The sequence below is a fragment of the Anopheles funestus genome, chromosome 3RL, assembly GCF_943734845.2.
Source record: "Anopheles funestus chromosome 3RL, idAnoFuneDA-416_04, whole genome shotgun sequence".
Taxonomy (NCBI): Eukaryota; Metazoa; Arthropoda; class Insecta; order Diptera; family Culicidae; genus Anopheles; species Anopheles funestus.
The window spans coordinates 5329937-5348251 of record NC_064599.1 but is presented as its reverse complement, the minus strand read 5'-3'; the positions used below and the strand labels follow the sequence as shown (position 1 = coordinate 5348251).

Here is an 18315-nt window from a genome sequence, read left to right as displayed (position 1 = left end):
CCTGCATGTACATGCCCCACTGTCTGCAATTTTTTTCAGTTCGTATGCTGTTGGTTATTTTCACCGTAGTTCTTCAATGTTGTCGCTCTACGAGTGAGCATGCATTAAATCCGTCTTTATTATTTCACAGAATAGTGTATATTGTGCCCGTAAGTGTTACGCAGGTTTGTAAGTTTAGTGTGTTACATTTTCTGCTTTACGCTTCCCCGTTGCTGGTCCTTCACGAGCAATGTGTGATATAGGGGAAGAATGGTGGGTCGACATTTTGGGTTGGCCTTCCAAATTCCGTCACCGCCGAGTGAGATTGCGGAAGAGCATCCTCCTGAAATAGCCCGTTTACATCAGGCCTGTGACTGCGATGCGTTGCAGTAATCGTGTGGAACGTATTGTGCTTTCTAGTGAATGTCTCGCGTGTGATGAATAGCTATTTCCTTTCTGTATGAAAATTAGAAAATTCTGCTTGCGATTGATGCGATTGCTAGCATAGTGCTTCCAGGCCCCATGGCTCCTTCGATCGGTGGAGTGTGTATGTATATGTTTGTGTGCGTGTTCAGTGCAGTGGCGTGGCGTGGTGCAGTGATAACATTCCGAAGGAGAAAACAAAATTAGTAACATCTTCATCTAGCAGGCGGAACCGCACCCTGAAAGTGTTTCATACGGTTAAGATTCATTCTTCAGTGTCCAATGGGTTTGGTCGTATCCCAAGACTCATCTATGGAAAGGCACAAATGGCTACAATAATGGCTGCGGAAGCTCGGGAACAAATGTCTCGTTAATGCAACGTTGCGTGTGGTTGTGTATCTGTGTTTGTATGTGCCCGTGCAAATGTTCCGAAGCAGCTAAGAATGCAGAGACAGCCTCCAAGCCAACTGGCCATTAAAGCTTTCCTGCTGCTTAAGTCTTCGATATCCAGAACAATTGTAAAAACAATTTCATAAGGATATCCATCTGCATGGCAGAACAGAGCGGCGACGATGACTCATTTCTTGTGTTTCACTCAGCTGTCATAATGTCCCTTTCGCTTTTAATTGCGTATAAGAATATATAACCGTAATCTGCTATTCTTTAGTCATAAGCTTTTGTGATTACATTTCTTGCGTCGATCATTTCGTTCGCAATCAATAAATCGAGGAGTGCGAGCTAATTCAAGCAACTACAAACAAAACAAACGTCATCGTCACCGACGAGGTTCGCCTCCTACGTTAAGGCAAATTGTATTTCTGTGACTAGATGCCGTCCCAATCCAAAAAGCTAGTTCTATTTTCTTCTACATCCTCAAAATCCGCCTCAAAGCAACGACGCTTCGCAATGAAGAAGCCTCTCGAATGCCTCGGAAAATGTCAAAACACACGGTGTCTCGTGAATTGCAGTCAGTCTCTCCACAAACCTGTCCTGTCTGTCAAGGCCTCGATCTGACTCCAATATTCTTATTGCAGGCAATGATGGTGGGTAGATGTGCTAGAGCAACGAAAATGTCGTTCACTGCGAGGAAAGCATCGCATTTCTTAACAAGCAGCGATACACCAGCAAACCAGGAAGAGAGACAAATAGTTTTGAAGACAATTTTCCTGCCTGCTGTAGCACTTTGGTTCCATCCCGGCTTATTTCTGTTAGTTCAGTGCCACTGCTAAACCGCGGTCTATACTAGCATGGCATCCGGCACCGCATTTTGCCTTGAAACCATTAGAGAGAAAGCCAATGAAATAACTACGATGGGTCGTCCAATGACGAAGAAGATGCTGTTGCTGTCTAGTGTGTCTCCAATGAGCTCAGAAGAGAAGAGGGAGGACACGATGGGGAAGATACAGCAGAAGCATGTACAACACAACCTGCGAAACTTCCCTTCCGAGCACGGAACCATGAAGCTGGTGATGAGATCATCATGCATAGCGTAGCGAATGGCTGCAAGTTCAGCGTGCACCTGAACCCTTCACATGACGAAGACGATGAAATGGTTGCAGCGCGTTATTTCTTGCTAATCGATAACGATTTTTCCAACCTTTGGATGCTACCGAAATTATCTACGTTGGCGTGCTATACGAAGCACATTTTAGAAATGTGTGAAAAGTAAACAAAATGTTCCATTTTCAAACGGGAAAATGTCAAGCGAAATAGCTTCCTATGGATTGATCCTTCTGTTCGCTGAGTGCAAAGTGCAATCTTTTTTCTTACCACCTAAAGCTGTTGTATATTGGTGCTGACAAGAATGACGTCGACAAAAGGCAGACACTAGATTTAGCAACTTTATCGACTAATGGATAGAAATAGATAAAATTACTGGTGTACCACTGCCACTGAGAGGAGGAAAGCCACACAGATATAATGTCATCAGTACGAAAATAGTCCCTGTAAACGATAAAGACACTCGTCGCACGTCAGCAAACCTGGCACAATCGGGATTGGAGTTTTATGGCAAACGATTTTCCGTCATGTATTGTTATTCCAAAGCAGAGATTGCGTTAATTGTGTGTTTGTGGGGTTTTTTTTAAAGATAGAAATGAACAATGTTTCAGTTCCTGGTTGATTTCGGCGTGTGCTGAAGTCAACAGCAAATGAATTGAAAAAATCCTTAAACCTAACCTATTCTATGGTTCACTGAAGAAAACAAGTTGTTGAATGACTTTATTATTCTGGTTTAATAACAATTTATCATGATGTGGTACACATAAGAAAAGTCTTCCATTCGAATATTGCTCTGGTCTTTTGCTGAATTTTGAACTCCGTTTCATTGCGTTATAAGCGTTATTTAAGCAGCTGGCCCATGGCCAAGTGGGACATTGCACTTTTCTCACCGTTTCTATTGAACCGGAACCATGAAGGAAAAGCTATGCTGATCAGTTTTCTCAGTTTTGGAACCAGACCAGTTTAATATGGTTCACTTTTCGGTTTGCGTTGATATCATGAAAGCACAGACCTTTTATTTCAACCCAGTCAGAGATAATTTAAATACATCGTTTGGATGATTTCCAAAATGTGTTCCAAACTCCCTTTCGCGTCTTGGTTTATTTAACGAAGATTTACAATATTTTCCATTAAATTGTTTTTTTTTTTTAAATTGAAATTGTAAAAGCAAACATCAACAAATGTAGCTTAGGACTTTGCACAATATAGAAAGCAGAACTCAATAATCGAAGTTTGGAGGTAAACTATTTACGCTACTTTTTACAATCCACTTCGTGCCGTTGTATTTATTTGCATTCGTTTGCGTTTTTTCCCTTGTAGCAACAAAACCAAACCCAAATCTCACGCCCATCGGCCATAGAGGGGCACATAAGTTCATAAATTTATTCGACAAAGATTGAGTGGCCGGGAAAACTCCACACAACTCAACCATATCGTAGCCGCAGCCGGGAAAATGATTCGTTCGGACCACCGGAGTGTTTTAAAAATAGCTGCCGCTGGTTCGATCTAGAATGCTCACGAATGGGACGACGTGAAAACGAATGGAACCATTTTCTCGGTTCTTTTCCTCCATACCAAACCAATGTGTGGCAGTACCGAAGACTCGTCTTCTCAAGGCAGAACACGAATCATACCCGGCGCGAATGATGCGTCCTCCTCGGCCTGCGTTTTATTGCGCCACAGAGAATCGTACAACATTTTATTCCATCTCTCTTCCATTTGCAGTAACAACAAGCGGAAGGTTCACTGTTCTGTTCCACTGTTTGTTGGCCTCTGGCGAAGCTCGTTGAGGCTTTTTATTTGCGTTTATGAAAGCTCGTTATGTTTCACCCGATGCTTTTTGTACACACGTACCAGGTGTGCAAATGTAAACGTCCACACGGTTGGAGGTTTTTTCTTCTTCTCTTCGTTACGTCCCTTAAGCCCGTGAACCGTCTCACTGGTAATCCTCAGTTGATGCTTCGATATCGATTAAAGTACGAAAAGTGTGCGGTGTCGTTGGACAGCCTGTCGTGACGGGCCTGGACGGGCTGGGCTCCACGGTAGTAGCAATCGTCTGGTCAAGCGAACGACAAAATTGCCTCCCCATGGGTGCCATTTACCGGCAGCTCATGACACCGCGCGACTGGACAATTGAAAATGTTTTTGTATTTCTTTCTCACATACCACTTACAAACACACAACTTTTCGATGCAGAGTTTTGGTACTGCTGACTTAAGCCGGTCAAGAGATCGAGAACTGGATCTTCTTTCGAACGTTCCCACCCAGCTCTGTGCCATGCTCTGTCCCTGGATGGGAAAGACACGCAAGCCTCGAAACTAACAAATTGTTTCTCTTTTTAGCTGTGTATACATCTTTTCGTGCCGCCGGTAGGGGCCAAGTCACAAAATCAACGGTGTGAAATGTGATGAACGATGCGTTTCCCATGACCGACCGACATGCCGAAACGAGCCCTGGTGGCGAAAAGAGTGTTTTAATCGTCTCGTTGCGGTTTTTGCGGCATTTCGCAACCACCGAAACCTTTACCTTCCCGTTGGATTGCGTGCAGAGCTTCAACAAGCGCTAGTGGAACACTGTCTCCGACAGATGAACCTATTGAACATATGGCACACCTTGTAGGTTTGGCTACACCAATTGGGCATTGGCAAAATTTGTAAAACGGAATGGAAAATAGCGGCGCTTTCGAGCAGAAACTTTGGCCAGTTCGTCATTCAAGCACAGCTAGCGCAGTTTTTGTTATTTTTATCGAATTACTGATCCGCAAGAGAGAAAGAACTGCGAATAGGCACACGCACACACATACACCAGCCCGGAAGCAAGGTTAGTCACCGCTGTTTCGGATTGCGCCTGTCATCGCTCGATCGAGCTCCGGGCGGTCAACAATGTCCGGGTGCTTCTGGTGGTGCACATTAGACCCCTTCCTCCCCTTGACGCTAGTGTATAGTTGAAATGCTTTTATTGTGGCTACTTTTAGTCTATTTCCCCAACATGCCTTCTCAGTTGAAAAAAGGGGCACCGTCCACCGGACTTCCGCAGCCATGCTTGCAATATAGGCGTTTCCGCAAATGAATGAAGCAAACAAAACAAAACAATCCAAAAGACTGTATGGTTGTGGTTTGTGTTGAGGTTTTATGTTTTCTTACGTGTCTAGATTGGGACGTTACTGGTCTATTTTTGAAGTGAGGATTTTTAGTGTTACATGCCATAGTTTTAAAAGTTGCTAAACAAAAAATGCTTAAGTAGCTATTTTTATGAAGGAAATCATAAGAGAAACTGATTCACCGCTTTGCTCAAGAGCAGCGATAAATTTGCTATTATTCAAATCCCTTTATAGTGTACGCGCTGGTAGTAATATTTGAACGATAAACATATTGATTATAACTTATAACTTATAACTTGCTGTACATGTACAATTCATACGGGTCACAACCAACCACTGTAAGAAATTTTATATTTGATCGATCGATCAACACCAGAGGACTCCAATCTTTGTGGTCCATGAAACTCGTAAAGCTAGTTTTACATCTCGTGTTTGATGTTAGATTGCTATTTTGTTATAAAAAATAACGACTGAGCATTTCTTTCATCATGTGAATGAAATATTTCATTGCAAACCTTCATTTGGAGCTTCTTTCGTACGATGTAAAGCTCATCATACATACGATATGAAGGGATTACACCCACATACTCACAGACGGATGAGTGTTTTTGATAATTTTAATTAGTTCATATCCATACCCATTCGCTGCTCATTTACCCTTTTGCCCTTACGTTGGACGTATGGACGATAAAATTTAATTAAACCCGGCAAGTCTGAAACATTCGCCCAACTTTCGTTTACAGCTTTCCTGTACATGGCAGTGTAATTTCGTTAGCTGCTAAACAATGTTGCTGGTTAACGAATTGGATGGATGGTAATTGTGTAAGTGTAGGCTTTTTTTGGAATAAGTTTCAACATGGATCTTTATTGTTTGAATGACTAAAGATGTATTGTTTTTTACGTGAGAACTAGCCCAAAAAAACATTTGTAAATTCTTTCTAAACTAAATTTATTCTATTTTTATTCTTCATTCCATTGCATCGATCGATAGCGAATAATGATTCAACTGAAAATAGCAATTGCAATCGATGTTAGTCACCACCGGCAAAAGCAGACAAGCGCATTAGTGGACACCGTGGAAAAGGCTGGTCACCTCATTCTTTCTTATCCATTTGCCAGCTTCCTTCTTTGTATACATGTTGGAGCGCGATTTCATTAAAATGCAATGCAGAGAAACACCATTATGTAGATCAGTCTTGGTTATATTTCTTCCTTTTAATGAACGTTACGGTGTTACTGAGAGTTTTGTAATGTGTATAGGTTGGGTTTGCACTATATGTTAGCATGGCCAAGCGATAATACGCATTGGCAACCAGACCAATAGTTTGCGATACGATAAGAACTTGAGAAAACTATTTACTATGATATTCCATTTAAATGCATATTCCTGCTTCAAATAATTGTTTTTTAACTCCAAACAAATTGGGAAATCGGAAATTAGGGTAAAAATAAGTTCAATTAATCTTCGCTGTAATTCACGATATATATTACGCATGTTTTGCTTCGGATACAATACGATCATGTCTCTTCGTTCGTCAGCAGTTCGTCGCCATAAGGTCTGTGATTAAGTTTACGCCCCATGGCACGTGCTTTGCATCGTGATACATTTCATAATATTCGCTAGGACTTTCTTTTCATCGCTCTGTTTTTTTCTTAAGCAAATGCATCGTATTAAATTTCATCCAAAAAGCTATTCAATCGATCGTTTATGCTTATTCGCACTAATTTGGAAGTAGAGAGTGAATTGAACCAACAATAACAAACAAATCTTTCCGCCTTCCAAAATGAACGGTGAAATGCTTTTACTTTTCACTTCCCTAAAATCACGGTCAATCGATCGACATTTACGGTGCGGGAAGTGTTTGTGTGATGGAAAATGATTTGAGAGAAAATGATCGTATAAAAGAGGGGGAAAAACACTCTTCCTAAAACATAAAATTTCGACTCGGTTGCAGTTTCTTCGTCGGTGTTAAAAATCAATCATCATTTTCTGTCGTGCCTTCTGTATTAAATTTAATTCCTATAGCTTAATAATAGTTACAATCATTAACAAGATATTTTTCTCTATACAACTTAGTTTAAAACATTTGTTGGAATTCAATTGAAATTTAGTGCTATTCGTACACGAAACGAATTCTCGCCGTGCAATCCCTAGTGCCAGTGCAGTGTACAGAAGAAAATCATCAACCATTTGCAATTTGCATAACTCTTCACCTTGTACTTCTGTGTTGTCGGTGTGTTTATAAAAAAGAGAGATAGAAAGTGTGTGTGTATGTGCTTGTTTCCTGTTTCGTACGACGCTGCATGCCTCGAGAAGTAAAAGTGAAATCACCCCGCTCTACCGGAAGTGCAGCCGGCGGAAGATCTGGGTGATCTGTGCAAAACCCCGATCCCGCTTTTCGTCGGAAAACTGTCGGGAAAAATGGACGTGTCCGGCAGCTTCAGCGGAGATGAGCTCATACCTGATAGGTGAGATTATTCTCCATTATATTAAATTTACAACTAATAATAAATAACTATGAATTATAAAGAATAATGTATATTATTAGATAAATACACAGATAAGTACTATCTGAAAGAACTCTTAAGACTTCAATTAGTACTCCATACTTAACATGATTTTAAGTAAACTTCCAATCTGAAACTAGATAACCATTCGTTTGGAACTAAATTGAATTTCCTCTTTTTATTTCACTTTGAAAGCTTTTGTGTTTTATTTAGCTCTTTCCCATACACATTCCGCCGGATATCTTTCATCTAACCTACACCGTACCGATGTATCTCGTACTTGAAGTGGAAAATTGTGAGATTTTTGTTTTGTTTTTGTCCTCTTCCACACATTTCTGGGTGTGTCATTATGGGTAGTGAACCTTCCCATCATTGTTTCGTACGGAGCAATCGCATTCCGCTTTGAATGCCGGTAATTGAAGCTTGAAACGATTCTTCAATGGCACATGACACACTATCGCTTCCCGAAACTCTTGAGATTTGTTCGCATAATGAAGAGATAAATTTCCAAACCGAGCATAACAATGGATAATCCAGCGCAATGAGCTGTTCATTACGATGCGACAAACTTTTCAATCGATAACATATTTTACGATCGTGTAACGTATCTCAGTGCATGACGAACGATCGGGATGGAATAAGCGTTAAATTGTTAGTAAGTCTTTATTTAATTGTTGACATTTTTTTTTTGGGAAGCAGGGAAAGCTAATAAATCTTACAGTTTATTACACTTTGTGCCGAAATCTTTTACTTGCAGACGTGAGTAGAAAACTATTCCAGTCGCAATAAATAAATCAACTTTAATTTGTTAAGAAGTTGCTTTTTATAGGCTTGCTCATGCTCGTTAATGTTGAATAAACGATACCTTCCACGTATTATTATCCAAAGCTTAAAAACCAATTTAATGCGTACGTGTGCTGCCCCACACACGTGGGTGAAATGGGTGAAATGATGATCATTTCCAATTATGCTTTATTCCACCATTTGTTATCTACTGTTCCAACCCAACCGTCGAATTCGTTCGGCTAAAAGCTTGCCGATGGTGCGCACAATTGCTGGCACACGAAGAAACTAAACGATCCCTTGTTTTGATTCGTAATTTTATTTCGATCTAATTACGCTATCACGTGGAAGTGAGCTGATTATCACCTTTTTTTGAATTGCCCAGGATATTGCCCAGTGCGTGTCGGCGGTACACCGTGCAAAAGGATTGTGGCCACATGCATCCATTGTTTTCTCGCAAAAGCATCCATTCAATCATCCAGAGATGGATGCATACTTCTTCGATGCTTCTTCATTACATCTTTATCCACGGGTACGGTACGATAGACACATACTTGCTATGAATCGAGGTTAAAGCGTCCCCAGTTTTGCAACATAACAACCGCCCAAGTAAGAGGCTTCACACTTCGTTTGCTTTGTACCCACATTCGAGAGGGGCTGTTGTTTTCGCAACATGACGTATTTGTGTGCCACCGACTTATCTGCCGTGTGTTTCTTCTTTCTTTTTTGCTTTTTGCTGTGCCCAATTACAACTGCCGCCAACCAACAGCTGCCTCGAGTCGGAATGGATTGATGAAGATGAGGTGTTTGCAATTCTAAAACAATGGGAAACGCGAGGCGGACGCGGCAACGGCAAAGCAGCAACCACCGGCTGGTGCAATCCGGGCAGCAACAACAGCGGCGGTCACATCCTTCTAAATCAGAGCTTCAGCAATGAGAACAGTAGCCCCAGCAGTATTCCTGGCAAATTAGGTAAGTTTCTGTAATGAGACCGGCAGGAGAATGAAGCGATCGCCAGCAAAGTGACAAGGTTGAAAATTTGCCAAACTTTCGCATCAACCCTTAGTGGGCTTAACTTGGACCATTTCGCATATCCAATAGACTCCTTCAAGTTTTGTCTTTCTGGCATTACTCATGCCCGACCCACTGTAGACAATTCCAAGGACATCCACTTGTTGGAATTCCTTTCGTGCGAATTCGTTGTGCTTTTCGTTTCCAATTTCAACTTAAACAAATGGGTTGATAGAATGTTTTGATGCAAATTGAGAAAATCAATCGCTGTAATAAAACTTTCCAAGCTGGGTGGCGTTTGGAGACAGAATGGGGCAATATATACTATGGAAATAAGTGACAAGACAAAATTAAAATAAAAAAAAAGCAACTGCTATTTAAACCGCCCGATCGACGCCGCCAAGAGTGACGGTGCGCCGTATATGGTGAGGTCGCTTCCTCCACTCTTTACACTTAGTTACAAGCCGCTTGTTGCTTTATTGCAAGTTGTTTTTTTGTACTGCTTGAACGCTTATGGTGCTTGGTAGGTTAATTCTTTGTCCCTGGACCTAAACGAGTTGAAAATGGAAACTGAAACCCCCACGCCGCACGTAACGGTTCCAATATCTCCGAAGGAGTGTTGGAATTGCCGCCCGGCCCAAGCGTCCCAAGCGAATGCAATTAATCCGCTGCCTTTTTATTGGCAATGTACGACGACACGCTTTTGGTAGCAATTGCCGTATCGAGAGAGCTGAGGCTGGCGAGACGCGAATAGCTGCTTGTCCAGTTTGGTTTTGGTGGTTCACCACCATAGGGTCTAAAAGGTGACAGCTGTTTCCGTTTTCAAATGCCACAGTTGGGCTACGGTTGGAATGTATTAATCGCCACCATACATATACTTCCTCGAGAACAAAAATGTACCTCGAGAACGTCCAAGATACTGAGAGTATTTTTTTCATGTATGGAATGTTGCGGAAGTGGAAAAATTATCTCGTTTTAGCATCGATTTTAGCTTGAAGGAACTGTTAAATAATTTATCGACTTGTTAGTCGTCTAAAGTGTAGCCTTTAGTTTAGTATCTCGCTATATCTATTCTATGTTTGTTTATTAAATGTCTAGAATCGCTCTCCACTGCAGAGCAGCGTGTCTCCGAATGCGTTACAGATTGTATCAAGAAAGAGCATTTGCTCGACGATATCGATAGTATAGAACATGGGAAACGGCTGCTGAATCTAAACAGTAGCAGTAAGTATTCGTTGAGTTCCATCATATCGCCTTTTCATCCGTGTGTTTTAACTCGTCCCTAATTGGAACCGTAACATTGCTAATAAATCAACGAAATTATCACCTTAAGTTTGTCACAAATTGGATGAAATTAAACTGCAGATTGGCCATGTACCACTAACGTAAAAGTGTACGCACAGTGTGATTTTCTCATGTCATAATCTCCCGTTTTAACATTCTCATGCGTTCGTTCGTTGTGGTTGATTGGTGTAGTAAGATTGACACGATTGTGGTACCGTTCCCTTTTCTTCGCAGGTCAAAGATTCGTCGACACGGGAACGTTTACGAGACCTAAGAAAAGGATAGAGTATAATACACCGAACAACGCTAGCACATTGTCCGTAGAAAATAACACCTTTTCAACTTCCCACAATGAGGTAAGCTGAGCGAAAACCTTTCTTCGGAGTCGTTTTTTTACATCCATTTGTGTGTTCTTTCTTGACAGCTTGCCAGTGGAGGATCGCCGCTGCTTAATGTACAAATCGGAGGTCCCGTAACACCTTCTTCCTTGGCGACATCGGCCCTAGCTACATCCGCTACCGGCAACCGGCTTCTGATGCAACGTAGCTGGCTCAACGATGTCTCTCCACCATGCTCGATCATGAACTCGATGGAGTTCTCGACGAACGAGCGGATCGCTAGCAGCTTGATCACTAGCGGAGACTTTAGCAGCGTTGGATGTTTGCTGAATGCGAGTGACGAAAATGTGGGAACGAGCATACCGAGCGTAGGGAATGCCAGCTATAACGGATACAATCTGTACAGTGTGATCGAGGACAGGCAGCGTTTGGAGAACTTGTGTCTGGACGAGGAAAGCACACTCACGAAAGATTGCAACATCTCGCGTACGGATCTGAACGCAATCGAAAATGTGTCCGGCGTAAGTACGATGCAAAACTCGTACGAAAGCAGCGGTCGAACAGCCGTACTGATGGGTTCGTCCGGCAAATCTTCGTTTGAGGATGAAAGTTCACCGCCTATCACGGTAGGAGCGGAAACCGAACGAACGGAAGCACGAACGGGACTTGTTGATACAACGGTAACTACTGCGATCGCTGCAAATGACACGTTCCACGTACCGACGGAAATACCGGAAACAGAAGCCGAAAGGATTCTCGCTAGCAAGCTGTTGATGAATGGTGGCGGGACGTATGATATGCGAAGGCCTCGAAACTTTAATACCTACAGAAAACCTCGCTCGTCGTTAAATCAAACGTTCGAGGGATTACCGCGGGTGGATATGGATGGGGGTGAGGTTGGTCGGGAATCTGCTATTGTACCGCCGATCGATGAGCAAACATTCGATGGACAGGTACCGATGGCTGTAAATGATAAGCATGCAGTCATGAACAGTACATTCGGTATTGTTGGTGAAGAACAGCTCGGTGGCGTTGCAAACGGTCATGGAACGTTCGTTAGAAATTGCACGGTCACCAACGACGATGTGCGATTGCTAAATCTAACGCACGACACAGTGGAACCAGCGGTAGCGATCACACCACCACCAGCTATTCCATTCGATCGCACCTTTAAACGTCGTCCACGCAACGGAACGTTTACCGGGGGTGAGGACGGTATGCGTCATCTGCCCCTTGATAGTCCGCTCCGACCAACGGTGATGGGATATGAGGAAGGTACCGATTGTACACAACAAGAATCAGAAGCGAAATCGCGCGAACATCGCACACCAAATGGAACGTTCAGTGAACTGCAACAGCCGGACAGTTCGATGCTGGTGCAGTCTACGCCATTCCATGGACCATCGGCACGGGTGAAAGGTGTCCCGGAAATAGAGGATTTATCACCTATCGGTCCCGAAACCATCCAACGGACACCACCTACTGGTTTTGGGCGCACTATTGTAAGGCGAAGTCGTAATCTAGAGCCGGATCTGCGTAGCGCCTCGTATGAAAATACGCAACCGACGCTAGTGCATGAAGATGGTGCTGCTGGTGAGATACTCGATCTAGAAACGGATGACTTTGACGTTCAGATCCGACGTCTACCATCGGCGGCAACTAACCACGGTACGGACATATCGAATTTCCTCGACGCGGAAAAGCGCATCTCGCTGCAACACTTCGAGGAGTTTGAGAAATCGATACTGGAAAGCGAACACAGTGGAATCGATTTCGACGAGATGCTCAATTCGCTAACGGCAGATGTACGACGGTCGGATGAAGCGAGCGATAAGCTAAGACAATCGCTAGACAACATTAAGAAGCGGCACTCGCGCATCAATCTTGAAAAGCAGCAACAGGATGAAATGAAGCGCAAATTGCACCAGCAGCAGCAACCGGCAACGCTGGTGGAGGCACAATGCGACAATAAGCTGGCGGACTCGATGCTGTCGAAAAGCGGTAGCATGTGCTCGTCGAGTGGAAGCGAAAGACTGTTAAACCGTAGAAGTAGATACAATGAGGACGTACACCTGACACTATCGCCACAACAGGCACAGCAACAACAGCCGTCATCAATCAACACGACGGTGATCATGCCGAATGGAAGCGGTGAAGGATCCGTCGAAACGAATGATCCCGTTTCTACCGCCGGCGAGGTAGAAACGTACGATCGTAAAAATCGGGATCGCTTCAAAACAATACGTTTGGGAAGAAGGCGAGATGATTCGCTCGGAGCTGCGCTGCCTGATGTAGATCAGGAGCTGGGCGCGGGCCAACCAATGTTGAATGGATCGGAGGAAGATAGTATCAGCAATAGTGGTACTGGTAGTAGTGCCTTTAGCAGGTTAGATCATAACGCACTGAAAATGGCGTCAGTCCCGTCGTTCGCTAATGGCGGCAGACTGTTGGGCAGCAATAATCTGTCATCGATGAAGACTGAACCCTCCGGCGACGATGATGAGACCGTGTTTAAGAAACCACAAGCAATCCCCACTCAGCAGCCGTCTGGACTCGCACGGCCTGGCGAAAGCCGGTTGCGCAGTACTCTCTCCAAGCCACGGCAGTACGGCAATGCCTCGATGCAAGGCACGGGTGGAATTCAGCGTAAGGATCTTACGCTTCCCTTGGGCAATAAGTCTAACTCGACTGATTGTTTAGAACAGCGAGAACAAGACCAGTATCTCCAGCAGCAACATCAGCATCTACAAAAGCTGCAGCAACAACCTACATCGCGACTAGCGGCAACATCCAAGCTTGGTGGTGGTAGTGGCGGTCTGCTAGGCACCGGAAGGTACTCGCAGTTTGGTCTAGCAAACAAGCAACTGCAACTGCAGCAACAGCAGCTTCAAACAAATGCGTTACAGCATCAGCCGGGTGCACCTCCTGCCCTTAAGTCTCCGATGGGCACGAAGTCAAAGTCCTACCATAGTCTCACGTTTGCCCAGGCTAACAATAGTAGCGGTTATGGTGGATCTAGCGGCAATCTCTCGAAGCTCCACGGGTCGTCTGCACTGCAGCTAAAACTGAAGCACAATTCCAGCAACACAGAGGTATTTTGTAGTGTTTGATTGAAATTATTCATCTACCACATCTAGGTTCATACAGCCACCCTTTCTTTGGTTATCATCGTTGAACGATTTTCCTTTTCCAATCATTCGCTTTTCCACTTCGTTCGTTTGGTTTAGACTGATTTGCATCCTTTTCAAATTATAGCTTTGTGTTCTGTTTTGTCAATTACAAACATTTCTTATCTCGTACCTTTCAACGCTGGAAAAGTATTGTAGTGTTGCGTATGTCAGTTAATATTGCATTGGTTCGATCAAACTATAGTAAGAGTTTTGTTGATTTGATCGATCGATCCGTTTCGAAGTTCGCAGTCCAATCTCACATATCGTACACATACGTTTCACTTCATTGTTCATATCGCACGTGCACTGTCCGGTGTAAGATCGGTCTAATAGGGTTGGAGTTTCGAGCTGGCTCTATTGGTCTCTGCATGCACACACACACACATACTATCCTCATGCATCAGGATGTTCGCCATCCGACTGAAAGCTAAGTTGTTTGTTTAGGTTGTGTGCGAGTGTTTGACGTGTGTTTTGTTTCTTCCGTGTGCACTAACGCTAATGTTCCGGTCGTCACTGTTGTTTTGTAGCTGAAAAGTAACACATCCAAGCGGTCCTCGCTGCAGCAGCAGGCAGCTTCCAACTTGCGGAATGCATCCAACGGATATCAGCAGGGTGCCGGAGCGGGAGCAGGGATGGTGGGCCGCGCCAGCTTACCCCTGGTGCGGTCACCCGCTGCTCAGCCAAATGCAGCTCGAACCAGCCTGAACAACAGCTCTACCGCTGCTGCAATGGCTAACAAAAACGCTCTGAATACTACTACCACTGTACGTGTTTGTTTGTAATTATAATGTGATCTTTTTTTTTTATTAAAATTGGGGAACTAAAATACATGGTAATGGTTAACAAAAACTCTAATTCATATCAGAAGCTAAATTTATGATTTTTTTAAGTTGGGTTACATTTACTATAGATTATCATTTGTTTTCGTGTATTGTTTATTTCGTCACTTAATGTTATTCTTTTGGAGAGGTAAAAGTGGTATTTGCACGAGTTAACCTGTAAATATTGATCAAATTTATTAACCTAAGTATTAAACATATTACATTCTCGAAGGTGACTGAAAATGTCTTTACGATATGCTTTATGTGCGCTTATCTTTTGTGGTGTTTAATAACACAATTATTTTTAGTTCACAAGCTTCCCTATTCCTAAATGAAACGCATCAAACGGCTACACGAATTTTACAAAAAAAGAACAATACACTATTCTCCTGTTAATATTGCAAAACAAAAAGATTAATTTAAAAATGTGCTTCATTTGTACTTTAATTTCATGTCCATCTTTTGTCATGTCTATGTTCCATTAGCTCTCCGGTGGTGTACAGATGCGCACAGCCAGCGGAATGGCAAAAACGTCCCGACTTGGTTTGATACGCCCGTCCTCCGGATACTTTAGCTACAACACGCACCGTAAGCACCCAGACTCAGATAACGAGTCGGTCAATGTAAGTAGTACAAGACGATCACAACAGTGCAACATTTATTTGTAGTATGTACAGCAAATTACATGTCAGAATTGTGCCATAAAATGTTGCTTCTATGGAACTTGGAGTTGGAACTTGGAAGAGATAATATAATCATGGCACAATGAATTCTATTAAAGCTTCTATTTACGTATAATAAATTAGCTATGAATGAAATACGTTTAAACTGACCTAAATCCTGTGGATTGACACATAATTCTGACTCGTAAATGCTTGTAATCATTACTGTTAAAATAGGCTAGAAAGGTTCCAATCAAAGTCATACATTTCGTATGTATTTAATGTGTTGTAAATGACCATTTTCACAATGATTGTGACTAGTTCCTTTAGATGTAAATTCGACAAGTGTTTTTCTTTTATACAATAGTATTTTAAAATTGTATACTCATATCCTACGTTTTTCGTGTTTTTCTTCCCTGTTGATCGATGTTTTTTTTAATTTTATTATTTTGTATCTCCCCCTACCCATCAATTCTTGTGCGTGTTCATGTGCGTGATCCTCCCGTGTAGAGCCTGTCATCCTCATCGGCTAGCTCCCGGGGCAGCCTGTATCGTGTAGATAGTCAAAGCATAGCGAACAATGTACAACCGCAACAGTTCACAAGCGCCACCCGAACCAATAGTATCGAGGACGTTGGCGGCGCTAGTAGTGGCGTGGGTAATGGTTTGCTAACGAAACTTAATGGCACCGGTGCAGGAATGGGCCCAGGAGTGCTGAGCGCGTACGCTTCCATCGAGCCACCGCTACCGAAGACGATCCCAAGCTCGACGGCAGCGTCTGCAACGACAGGTTTGAAGCAACCGATGGCAACCACTGGAGTGAAACCTTCCGGGCTGAGGCCACCATCCGCCATCCGACCACCGACCGTACGCAGCGGCCTACCACGTCCAACGAGCTACATACGACGATAGAGCCGACCACTAGCAACGAGGCCAGATCATTAGCATCTACATGTAAAACGCCATAAAGGGAACCCATGTATAAGCAAAAGAAGGCAACCAACACAGCTTAATATTGTCGCTCATTAGGGTGGGTTTTTTTTCTTCCCCATGGTATCCTTTCTGTGTATTTATCTACCAATGGAATGTAACAACTGTGTTCTGCTAAAAAGTATTTCAATCCGTACATTTTATATGTATTATTTTCCTTAATCCGGACCATCCGATAATCAATTACCGATTAACGTTTCTGTTTTAGTATTCCCCTTTTATCTGCTGTGCAAGTTCCGTGTCCGCGGAAGTATTCGCCATATGTAAAGTCAATCGCCTCAAGAGCGTCGTAATAATCAAGACGATCAACTTAAAATTTGTGCAACACATTAGGCTTTCCAACTTTCATAAGATTATACCTTGTATATAGCACCAAACGTTACATTGGAAAATCATTTTCCGAGTTGGTTTCCTGTTCATTATACGAAAAAGACGAATTGTGTTAGAGGAAAAGTTTACTTTCGGTTATTTTATTATAGCAAAATAGTTAACAACTATCTCACTGTTTTCCAATCATGACCTGAGTCTGTTGGCGCTTTTGCGTGAACTAGCGAACGATCGATTCAAGAACATTAAAACTTTGCTTGTGAAAGTCAATCTAATGCACACCAATTCGTAATTTCTATGGGCTAAATACATATTTTTCTATTAACAGGAAGAGACGTAAGATAACTTTGAGCGACCATCCATTATTTTAAAGTTAACTTGTTGGTCTTAATATCACTCACAACACATGTCATATTTCTATTCAACCTTCTTGTCGGTTTTTGACTTTAGGTCCGAACTTATAAGATGTATCACACTACCAAATTTATCTTGAGATCCATTTCTCTACATTGACTCAGACTTCTGATACCCCAAACCATACGATTAGTGTCGATTGTTTAAAATATACACTATAGGATAAATTATTATTCAACCCACAGTGGCAGACAATTTTGAATTGAAGTTTACAATAGCAAACAGACGATTGTTAAGCCAGGCAATACATTGCGACATTCTGGTCCAGGGTCGCTAGACATCCAAAACTCATAAAATGACTTTACATGTATAATTGTTCCCAGGCACAGACAAATATGCTAATTTCAGTAATTTAATTATGAGCTTACTAGTACAGAGAATAAGCAAACCGTAATCGTAAACTAGTACATCCCGCAAGCGGTCAGTGGAAACGTTACACAGCTGTTGCAATGTTAATCCATCTGAGAAAAATCCGTCAACGAGCAGGGAACGAATTAGTAAAGGGTAGGACATCTTATGATAAGGTAGATCCGCGCTTTTACAGCTGTAAACGTAAATTAGCGGTTTAAAGGTTGAGCACATGAGAAAACTTGTGGTATAAACAAGTAGTTTATCAGGTTGCCGTAGAACGTCATTAAAACAAAGGACAAAAAGCGATTACGAAAGTGGGCAAATTTGCTATGTTTAATTAATACTGCGCCCTGAATTGTTTCGATGATATTCTACGATAATCTGGCAAATAATTTACTTCAATCGTACTAAAAGCATCGCTTAGAATGGCGCCATTACGACGTTCACAAAATACAAAAAAAAGAAGCGAAATAGAGAAACGGAAAGGAATTGTTATACTTCTAAGCCTGAACAGTAAACCTTAATTGTAACTTCCTGTCAACTGTGTAAAATGAAATGATATACACATATTTATACATTAAAGCAGAACCTTCGTGGTACAATGTACAGATGTGTTTGTGTTTTTTTTTTCTCTGGTCGAGAAACATATCATTA

At 42.4% G+C, this 18315-nt stretch overlaps 1 protein-coding gene across 6 annotated transcripts; it reads left to right on the top strand.

The window, feature by feature from the left end:
* Nucleotides 1–24: 24 nt before the first annotated feature.
* Nucleotides 25–18267, top strand: LOC125769941 (serine-rich adhesin for platelets). Of its 6 annotated transcripts, none has more exons than XM_049439007.1 (9): nucleotides 25–149; nucleotides 7080–7471; nucleotides 9063–9265; nucleotides 10403–10528; nucleotides 10823–10944; nucleotides 11013–14018; nucleotides 14624–14860; nucleotides 15403–15540; nucleotides 16090–18267. In XM_049439007.1, exons 2-9 carry the CDS (start codon nucleotides 7425–7427, stop codon nucleotides 16489–16491), a joined length of 4281 nt encoding a protein of 1426 aa, XP_049294964.1. In that variant the 5' UTR covers nucleotides 25–149; nucleotides 7080–7424; the 3' UTR covers nucleotides 16492–18267. The 6 variants fall into 6 exon arrangements, with proteins under 6 accessions (XP_049294964.1, XP_049294963.1, XP_049294965.1 ...); XM_049439006.1 differs by having other exon boundaries at nucleotides 26–164; XM_049439008.1 differs by having other exon boundaries at nucleotides 26–168.
* Nucleotides 18268–18315: the final 48 nt, after the last annotated feature.

What these genes read in the sequence shown, in the direction of transcription:
- LOC125769941 (XM_049439007.1), top strand. Translation starts at nt 7,425, where the DNA reads ATGGACGTGTCCGGCAGCTTCAGCGGAGATGAGCTCATACCTGATAG. An exon ending in CAGTATTCCTGGCAAATTAG is followed by an intron (nt 9,266 to 10,402) that starts GTAAGTTTCTGT and finishes TTAAATGTCTAG; the next exon opens with AATCGCTCTCCACTGCAGAG. An exon ending in GCTGAATCTAAACAGTAGCA is followed by an intron (nt 10,529 to 10,822) that starts GTAAGTATTCGT and finishes TTTTCTTCGCAG; the next exon opens with GTCAAAGATTCGTCGACACG.